At 46.2% G+C, this 10,647-nt stretch overlaps 2 protein-coding genes across 2 annotated transcripts in view; one reads left to right on the forward strand and one right to left on the reverse strand.

The window, feature by feature from the left end:
* LRTM2 (leucine rich repeats and transmembrane domains 2) overlaps positions 1-9,879 on the reverse strand; it is a 72,484-nt gene extending 62,605 nt beyond the window's left edge. The window contains exons 1-3 of the mRNA XM_030213957.1: positions 9,850-9,879; positions 9,490-9,581; positions 8,966-9,072 (exon numbers count right to left, since the gene is read on the reverse strand). Coding sequence (XP_030069817.1) covers positions 8,966-9,072; positions 9,490-9,581; positions 9,850-9,879 — 229 coding nt within the window. The remainder of the gene's footprint in view (positions 1-8,965; positions 9,073-9,489; positions 9,582-9,849) is intronic.
* Positions 1-10,647, forward strand: part of CACNA2D4 (calcium voltage-gated channel auxiliary subunit alpha2delta 4) — a 531,111-nt gene that overhangs the window by 380,357 nt on the left and 140,107 nt on the right.

The following is a 10,647-nucleotide window of genomic DNA, read 5'->3' on the forward strand; positions in this document are numbered from 1 at the left end:
ACTGAACGTAATGCTCAAGGTGTGGTCGCACCATGGAGTGAGTGAATCAGAGGTTTTATAGTATTTTCAGTCTTATTCACATCCCTTTCCTAATGATTCCTAGCATCCTGTTTACTTCTTTGGCCACACACTGAGCAGAAGATTTCAGCGTATTATCTACAACGAACACCTAGATCTTTTTCTTGAGTGCTGACCCCCAAGGTGGACCCTAGCATTAGATAACTATGATTCAGATTTAAGCGCCTGGATGTAAGTGCTAGTTGCATGTGCTAATTTACAAAATGGGTGCACTTATGCATGAGTGATGTTACAAGTTAGCATTTATACCCATGTGTGTTAGGTGCTAATCTGTAAAATGAGTTCACTAGTTGCCTGACACATAATTGCAAATGAGCTATGCCAGTGGGCATGGCATGGGCATTTCACTTAGCAATGTACACACCTAATAGAATAGTATCAGAGGTGCCAGTTTATGCCTGCCATTGTCCTGGCTTAAGCGGTTGGACCTAAATTTTGGTACGCCAAAGTAGTTTTGCACTTCTGTTCTGTAACGGATTAGGCACACCTTAATGCCATTATAGAATCGGTGCGCTTCTTTGTCACGCCTACATTTAGGTGTCTCTTTACCCAGCAAGCCATGGGGAATTAAGGGGTAAAAATGATTTAAGTGGGCAGGAGAGGCTCAGTGGGCTGTCCCCAGATATTTCATGGCACTTAACCATACAGTGCTACTGAATATCCCCTATAACCGCCGCAGCACTGTGTGGTTAGTGCCAGGGCAATCCATGGGCAAAATCAGGGCAGAGCCAGCAGTTATGCAGCATCAGCCATTTATGGTGCTGGTGCCTGTTTAACTAACTGGGCAGATAGTCCTGTCTTTGCTCGGTTAGCTATGCCAGGGGCGTAGCTACGTAGGGCCACGGGGGCATGGGTCCCCACAGATTACGCCCAGGCCCCCTCTACATTTGACCCCTCCCCCCCCCCCCCCCCCGTGAGGGGGGGGGGTCGGCGGCTAAACAGTGCCCCCCACCTCGGGCTCTGGCACCCCCTCCCGGCAAGGTCTGGCTACACCCCTGATGCTATGCAGATATCAGCACCCAACTATAGACCTGCACCCACATAACTTCCAGGTCAGCAACAGACCCAGATATTCAGTGCCTGAATGCATTGAATATCTGGGTTCAATTTATCCTGCAGCAGTTAGTGGCTTTTAAAAAGCTGAATGCTGTAGGCTGAATCTCGGGTGTCCCAGATGGAGTCATGGTGCATGGCATCCTCAGCAACACTAAAAGTAAATGGGAGAGTGTTTAAAATCTGACTAGTTAGACATGAAGGTTCATGGTGATACAACCCAGAAGTGTAGCCAGACCTTGATTTGGGGGGGGGGGGGGGGGGGTGGTTGAGCCCAAAGTGAGGGGGCACATTTTGCCTTGCTGCTCCACCACGCTCCACCCCCGCCGCAACCCCAAGCCCCGCCAGCAGAAGCCTTCCTGTGGCAATACTTGGTGCTGCACTGCCTGCCCTACTTTCTCACCCTGGCGCGCATGCTCGGTATTAGTGAAATTGAGCATGCATGAATCTCACGCATGCTTAATTTCATTAAAGCCGAGCATGCATGTGAGGGAGGGGGAAGCAGGGCAGGCAGCACGCCAGTGAATATCACTGAAGGAAAGTTTCTGCTGGTGGGGCTTGGGTAGCCCTGCCATCCAAACCAGCAAACTTTTGGGGCCAAACTCAAATTGGGGGGGCCCAGTCCCCCGAGGCCCCCTGTGGCTACACCACTGGTACAACCCAACAGAGGCTGGTACTGCAGCCTCATAGAGACCAATTCTAACTGAGCTGATGGTCCAGTTTAACACAAGAAAATGTTTGAACCAACAATTAATGGGATAAGCGCAATCAAAATAAGTAAAATAGATAATTAAAAAAATATTACATTGCAACTTTCTTTAAATGAGCCCCCTTATTTATAACCCTTGTCACTCTATCTGATCTATGTGTTCCACCTTTACTTACACCTATGATGTTTATTAAGATGTTTTATTGTGTATTATGTTGACAATTTACGTAGCATACAATGTACTGTTATTTGAATATTAATTGCTGTAATGGTCTGTTGCCTACGTTCAACTTATTCATGATATACACCACCTTTGGTGAATTTTTTTAAAAAGACGGTAAATAAATCCTAATAAGGAAAGAATAATAATGAGATAAAACCGTGAGGGTGGGGCCCCATTGTGTGGTCACCAGGTGCCAGTTTGACTCAAGGGCACATCTGAATCCTGAATACTGAGATAAAGAGCAAAGCATTCAAAGAAAGTAAGGGGACTTTACTAAGCCGCGTAAGCATCTATGCAAGTCAAAATGGAGTGACTGCATGGCTCTTGCACTAATTTCATTTTTGGTGCGCATCCGATAACACAAAGCCAACATGGATTTAGTGAAGGGAAACCTTGCCTCACCAATCTATTGTGTTTCTTTGAAGGGGTGAACAAATATGTGGATAAAGGTCAACCAGTTGATACTGTGTATCTGGATTTTCAAAAGGCGTTTGACAAAGTATCTCACGAAAGACTCCAGAGGAAATTGGAGAGTCATGGGATAGGAGGTAGTGTCCTAGTATTGTGGATTAAAAACTGGTTAAAAGATAGAAAACAGAGAGTAGGGTTATATGGTCAGTATTCTCAGTGGAGAAGGGTAGTTAGTGGGGTTCCCCAGGGGTCTGTTGTGGGACCACTGTTTTTTTAACCTATTTATAAATGACCTACAGATGGGAGTAACTAGTAAGTTGATTAAATTTGCTGACAACAGAGTTATTCAAAATTATTAAATTGCAAGAGGATTGTGAAAAATTACAAGAGGACCTTATGAGACTGGGCATCTAAATGGCAGATGACGTTTAATGTGACCAAGTTCAAAGTGATGCATGTGGAAAAGAGGAACCCGAATTATAGCTACGTAATTTAAGGTTCCATGTTAGGAGTCACTGACCAAGAAAGGGATCTAGGTGTCGTCATTGATGATACATTGAAACCTTCTCCTCATTGTTCTGTGGCAGCTAAGAAAGCAAATAGAATGTTAAGTATTATTAGGAAAGGAATGCAAAACAAAAATGAAGACATTATAATAAATTTGTATCACTCCATGGTGCGACCGCACCTTGAATATTGTGTTCAATTCTGGTCACTGCATCTCAAAAAAGACATACTGGAATTAGAAAAGGTGCAGAGAAGGACGATGAAAGTGATAAAGGGGATGGGATGACTTCCCCATGAGGAAAGGCTAAAGCAGCTAGGGCTCTTCAGCTTGGAGAAAAGACGGCTGAGGGGAGATATGATAGAGGTCTATAAAATAATGAGTGGAGTGGAACGGGTAGACATGAAGCATCTGTTTACGCTTTCCAAAAATACTAGGACTAGGGGGCATGCGATGAAGCTACAAAGTAGTCAATTTAAAATGAATTGGAGAAAAGCTTTCTTCACTCAACGTGTAATTAAACTCTGGAATTGGTTGCCAGAGAATGTGGTGAAGGCGGTTAGCTTAGTGGGGTTTAAAAAAGGTTTGGACGGCTTCCTAAAGGAAAAGTCCATAGACCATTATTAAAATGGACTTGGGGAAAATCCACTGCTTATTTCTGGGATAAGCAGCATAAAATGTTTTGTGCTTTTTTGGGATCTTCCAGGTACTTGGGACCTGGATTGGCCACTGTTAGAAACAGGATGCTGGGCTTGATGAACCTTTGGTCTGTCCCAGTATGGCAATTCTTATGTACTTATAATTTTTATTTTCAGCTGTGTATATCAGACGCGTAGGTCATTACCCCCCCCCCCCCCCCCCCCCCGGTTACCGCGTGAGACTTTACAGCTAGGGCAATGGCTGGTGGTAAGGTCACAGACCCAAAATGGACGCACAGCAATTTTGATTTTGCCATACGTCCATTTTCAGCAAAAATTTCAAAAAGGCCTGTTTTAATGGGGCTCTGAAAATGGATTGGCGCGCGCCCAAAACCCGCGCCTACACTACCGCAAGCCATTTTTCAGCACACCTTAGTAAAAGGACCCTTAAATTCCATAGGAGGAATTAACTTGATAACATGCCCCTGTGAAAAGCAAGCTCACCCAATGAAAAGATCTCACTGTGGACTAGAGGGAATTCTGCACAACTGGGTACCACAGAATTCCCCACCCCCGCAGGATGCACAGAATTCTGCACTTGCCATGCAGCATTTGGAGCAGGCATGGGCGAGCAACAGTTCTGCTCACTCTTCCCTTCCCCCGCTGAGCTCACCCGGCAAGAACAGGAGGAAGTGAACTGATGTACATTGGGTCATAGGAGCCAACTTTTACAAATTCTTGGGGGTGCTAAAACCAATGCAAATGACCTCTGGACACAGTCTATGAGTTTGTTCCGTATTGGGGGTGCTCAAGTACCCACAGCACTGGCTGCTATGCATCGGGTCACTTCCTCTTCCTGTGCCAGCTTGTGCTCGACTGTTTATGAGACTTCGGATGCAGCCTCCTGAACCCTAGCATCAGTACAGTTAATGGAGCACATATCTAATCAAGACTGCAAATGATCAGTTGTTTTCCAGTGTAATGATATTATGCAAAGTCCATCTGTATAGCCTGGGGTTGGTAAGTTTCTGCTACTGAAATGGAAAGCTCTTCTATTATTAGTTTTGATTAGAATCAGCTGAGATGGTGACGTTGGTAGAAAGATTCACAAAGCATCAGCTGAACCTTGTCTCTGTGTCATAAGTGTCAAAACACAACTTTGACTTTCTGTGAAGAATTGTTAATCCCTTAGTATCATAGTGCTGTAGCATTTTGATTTAGGATAGTCGTGAGGAGTGGGGTGGGGGGTTCAAAAGTAATCAGCATTTATAGATGACAGATGGCAATCTCTTAATCCTAACATTTAGAACAAAAAAAATCAGGGTGGCATCGTGCTTAAGGATGTAATTCTGCAGAGCGCCAGGAACAATGGCAGCAAGCGGCATTCTATAACGGAAAGTACACTGGTACACGCTGTAATAGAATATGGGACTAGGGAGGGAGTTACGCGCCAGTTTATAGGGGTGATCCCTTATGCCAGTGGTTCCCAAACCTGGTCCTGAAGGCACCTCAGCCAGTCAGGTTTTCAGAATGTCTACCATGAATATTCATGAGAGATATTTGCACGCACTACCTCCACTGCATGCAAATCTTTCTCATGCATATTCATTGTGGATATCCTGAAAACCTGACTGACTGGGATGCCTCCAGGACCAGATTTGGGAACCACTGCCTTAGGCCATGTCAGTATCAGGCATATGTGTTCGTGACTATCTTACAGAAATTTCATGCGAAACTTACGTTACAGTGTAAGTTACTTGTGAGTCTGGGGATCCCGCCAATGCTACGCCTTTTTTTTTTTTTGTTACATTTGTACCCCGTGCTTTCCCACTCATGGCAGGCTCAATGCGGTAGGCAGTGGAGGGTTAAGTGACTTGCCCAGAGTCACAAGGAGCTGCCTGTGCCGGGAATCAAACTCAGTTCCTCAGTTCCCCAGGACCAAAGTCCACCACCCTAACCACTAGGCCACTCCTCCACTCCTTTTACCCGCTGCGGTAAAAGGGGACCTCAGCATACGTCAAAAACGCACGCTGATGCTAGCGTAGGCCCCCTTCACACATACTTAGAAATGGCAATGCCTGCATTTGTTACAGAATAATGCCAACCACATGTAAGTAAAAGCCAAGTTTTGGTGCCTATTACTTGTATGTGTGCTACTATTCATTGGGCTTACCACTCACCAAACAGGAACTACCGCAGCAGCCCGGTGGTAGTTCCCACCCCCAAAACATGCCATTTCCAGTGCTACAAAAATATTTTCTATTTTTGTAGCACCTGTGTTTACCCGACGGTAATCAGGCATTCTGCCCAGTTACCGCCAGGTTAGTGCAGGAGACCTTACCACCACCTCAGTGGGTGGCGTTAAATGCTTCCTCCTGAAATGGCCTAACGGTAAGTGGTTCACTTACCACACGGCCATTTCTTTAAACAAAAAAAAAGAGAGAGACAGCCTTTTACCCGCTGCGGTAAAAGGGGACCTCAGCACACGTCAAAAACACACGCTGATGCTAGCATAGGCCCCCTTTTACCACAGCTTAGTAAAAAGGCCCCTCGGGTAGGCAAGTCTCATTGGCTACCTGCGGAGTAAAGGGTTTGATTGTTTCCTGAGGCTTTTAAAGATCGATAAATGAGTACTATTAATCTAGGCCTCTGACTGTTTTATGTTATTTTTTAAAGGTTCAGTTTGGGGTTTTATAGCTGGAAGTGTGATACGGATTTTAGTTTATTTCAATTGTTTGTTGTTTATTTTATTGTTTGTAACTCACCTCTGCTGTATTAGTGAAGGTATGTTATTCAGTCAAAATAAATAAATAAGTGTACATATTTGTATAAACAGATGAAGAGTATAATATTCTCCAAGCTGGGCTGGGATAAAGCAACAGAAGTTACAGATTACTGATCACGTTACAGAGACGGGTTTATATTAGGGCTGCCAATTGGATCTAGATTTGGCCAACAGTGTTGATCCAATCCTGAGTTAATCCAAGGAGCATAGCCAGACCGCGTGGAGGTGGGGGCACATTTTGGTCTGCCGCCCCGCTGCCACCTCGACGCCCTGCCACTCCCACCAACCGCCGCAGCAAATACCTTGGTTGGCAGGGGTCCTCAACCCCCGCCAGTTGCCTTGTTGCCTGCCCTGCTCTGTCTTTCCCTCACATCCTGCACACTCCTTTTAGTGAAATTGAGCAGGCAACACGGCAGCACTGGACAACACTTCGGCTGGCGGGGGTTGAGGACCCCTGTCAGCAAAACCAGGGGCCCAGAGGAAATTTGGGGGGTGGGCCAGGGCCCCAAGGCCCCACGTACCTACGCCACTGGTTTATCCACTGCATGCAGGGACGTTTAGTCTTGTTTTTCTTAGGGAATACAATGGGGAAATCAGAACTGCCAGTCCTAGCATGCAGTGGGGTAAACCCAGGACTGCATCAACCCGGTTGGGCAAATCTGGATTCAGTTGGCAACCTTAGTTTATATGAGTATTTTGAAATAAGAAGTGCTCTGTCAGCTGTGGCGTAGCTACGTGGGGCCTGAGGGGGCCTGGGCCCTCGTAGATTTGGCCCTGGCCCCCCTGCCAACGATCCCCTTGAACCCCCCCCCCCTCCCGCCACCAACTCTCCCCTGCCGTCGCCGCCCACCCCACCGCCGCATCAGATACCTTTTTTGCTGGCGGGGGTCCCTGAACCCCGCCAGCCGAAGAGAGTCTTCTTCAGCGCCGGAGTAGCGCCTTCGTTCAACGAAGTTCCTGCGATCAGCTGTTTCGACGCCTTACGTCCTGCACCGTGCATGTAGCCCCATGCAGGACATAAGGCGTCGAAACAGCTGATTGCAGGAACTTCGTTGAGCGAAGGCGCTACTCCGGTGCTGAAGAAGACTCTCTTTGGCTGGCGGGGTTCAGGGATCCCCGCCAGAAAAAAGGTATTTGATGCGACGGCGGGGGAGAGTTGGTGGCGGGAGGGGGGTTCAAGGGGATCGTCGGCAGGCCGGCAGGGGGGGTCCAATGTGGCGGCGGTGGGGGGGCGGCTAAACAGTGCCCCTTCACCTCGGGCTCTGCCCCCCCCCCTCCCGGCGAGGTCTGGCTACGCCGCTATCTGTCAGTAAAATGTAAGTTAGTGCATTGACATATTCTGAATGTTTTCTGCCATGCTTTCTCTAGTAAAAAAGATTTTGGAGAGAGGATAAATTACCACAAACAGTTTAATATATATGCAAATTAATATGTACTGGTACATTGTTTTTCTTGAAGAACCATTCTCATCATGGTTAATTTATTGATTCATTTATCCCATTATGTAGTTCAGACTTTTAATTAGTTTGTAATTCAATACATAAATCTTCTTAGGCTCTTTCAGTCTTTTGGTCCTCTCAGTCATCAGGTAGGCAGCATTTTCTGTGGCTATAAAAACCCATATGTGAATGGCAGTCTCTATTGTAATGACTGCAGCAGAAAATAGTTATTTGTAATTTTGGTGTTTCTAGGAGCACTCTTGTCTTTCTGAATCTACATCCATCTTTCTTACAGAAGTATATATGTAAGTATTGCCATACTGCGACAGACTGAAGGTCCATCAAGCCATCATCCTGTTTCCAGCAGTGGCCAATCCAGGTTACAAGTACCTGGCAAGATTCCAAAACAGTACAATACATTTTATGCTGCTTATCCTAGAAATACACTACTTAATCAGTGGACATAATCGTGTGTATTTATATTTCTAAGAGGGAGGGTCTCATACAGTCACCGGGGACTCCTTCTTGCTACTCACCGCCTGTTGTAGCGTGTGCCAAATACACACTTAAATAACTAGAATACTGCGCATATATGCGTGTAAAGGCCACAAATCTGGCTACCCCATTCTTTACTCATGTGTATATCTTTGATAGTATGTAGTTTGCAGTTGAGCGTTCACATGGGTGGAGCCTGGGTAGAGCTTAGGTGTGCTGCCTTTATACATGTAACTTACAAAATACTATAAGTTGCATATATATTTCTGGAATCTAGGCTTGAATATTTATGCCAGTTCTGTGGCTGGTGTAAGTGCTTGTGCATATGTGCCAGTGGTGTAGCCATGGTGGGGGGGCTGGGCTCACCACTTTGGGCTCATGCCCCGTCCAAAATTGCTGCCTACTTCCTTATGCTATCCATTCTCCATTTTTAACACCACCTCCCATTATCAAGTATTACACTCTCCCTTTCTTCCTCCTTCACTCCCCCCCATGCGGATCCGGGATCTCTCTTGGTCCCCCTCCCTGACTGCAGTCTTCCAGAGTTCAAATGGGTGACCAGCAGAGGGAGTGAAACAGATTTCCTGCAGCAGTCCTATCAGGGCCTTTCCTCTGTTATGTCCACCCACAGGAAGTTACATCATAGGAGGCAGGATATGACAGAGGAAAGATTCCAGCAGGCCGCAGGATGTCTGTTTCACTGCCTCTGCCGGGCACCCGCAGGAACTCTGGAGGACTGTGGGGGAGGGGACAGAAGCCGGACATCCACAAACAGTGGGGGAGGGGAAACAGCAGCAGAGAGGTGCTGGAGCCACACAGAGTGGAGAGCAGCAGCAGATCTCTTTGGTTGGAAGCGCTTAGGCATCCCCACCAGCAAAGATTTTGCTTTTAATGCGGCAGGGGAGATGGGAGAGCAGAGGGGAAATGTGTGGCCCCCCAGTCCACCCCTGGACCCCCCCCCCCCCCCCCCCCCCCCCCCCCCCAAAATGTACTTCTGGCTATGCCCCTGCTATTTGCTTATACATATATATACCTGGTTATGCAGTATTCAATAAATGGAGGTATGCACCTGCTTTCCATTATAGAATAGGCTTCTAATAGGTGCTCCTTTATAATATTGCCCTGAACATGCAAGAAAATCTTGCTGACATACCATTCAATAGAGATATTCTCTTCAGAGATTAGGTTCAAGAGCAGGTGAAACCTTAAAACCATCTCCAGGCCCACCTGATCCAGCATCCTTATCTATGAGTAGAGGGCAGAAGAGGTATATTACCCTCAAAAGCCTAGGTGTCCTCTTCCCATATGACAAGATCCTCCCTCTTGCCCTATACTGCAGAGAGCCCAGAAGTCCCAACCAGCTCCACAGTTAAACCAGAGATGGTAGTTTTTTTGCAAACCACTGGCCCCTTATAACTTCTGATCAGTGGATTGTAAAAATCGTTAACTACGATACCACCAAATTGCCCCCAAGAACATTGTGGTCAAGCTCTCAGCATCAGGAAATACTTACCAAGGAGCTCACATTCTTCATAGATGCCATTGTAGTGGAACCTGTTCCACCAGGGAAAAGAAAACAGGGATTTCACTACAAGTGTTTCCTGATCAAAAAGAAAGCTGGGGGATTCCATCCCATTCTAGGCCTAAGGGCCCTAAATAAGTTTCTAGTAAGATAGCAGTTTAGGATGACTTCCCAAGGCCCCTAATTCCCTTACTCCGAAAGGGAGACTGGTTATATTCTATGGCCTTAAAGGATGCTTACACTCATATAGAGATACATCACAGTCACAGGAAGTATCTCAGATTCATCATAGAGAAACACCACTACCACATACTGCCTTTTGACCTCATGTCATAGTAACATAGTAGATGACGGAAGAGAAAGACCTGTACGGTCCATCCAGTCTGCCCAGCTGTCCATCCATTCCGCACAACCTTTCTGCCCAATACCTGAGATGTCAGCATCTCAGGTATTCACAAAATGTCTTGTGATCATAGCAGCATATCTCTACGCAGACTGGGGATGCACTAGTTTCCCCATTTGGATGATTGGCTGATCAAGAGCACATCATGGGAAGAGGCAGAAGAATTACTATGTGTAATCATCCGGGTGCTTCAAGTTTCAGCAAAATCTATCAATACAATTGGGTTTATTGGAGCTCTGCTAGACACAATTTGAATGAAAACCTTCTTACTGCAACAAAGAATCACCAATCTAGTGCCAACAGTGGAAATCCAAAAGAATCAGCAGATAACAGCATGGAACATGTTGAAGATATTGGGCCAACTGGCTTCAACAGTGCAATTTTGG

The sequence above is a fragment of the Microcaecilia unicolor genome, chromosome 9 (genome assembly GCF_901765095.1).
Source record: "Microcaecilia unicolor chromosome 9, aMicUni1.1, whole genome shotgun sequence".
NCBI lineage: Eukaryota > Metazoa > Chordata > Amphibia > Gymnophiona > Siphonopidae > Microcaecilia > Microcaecilia unicolor.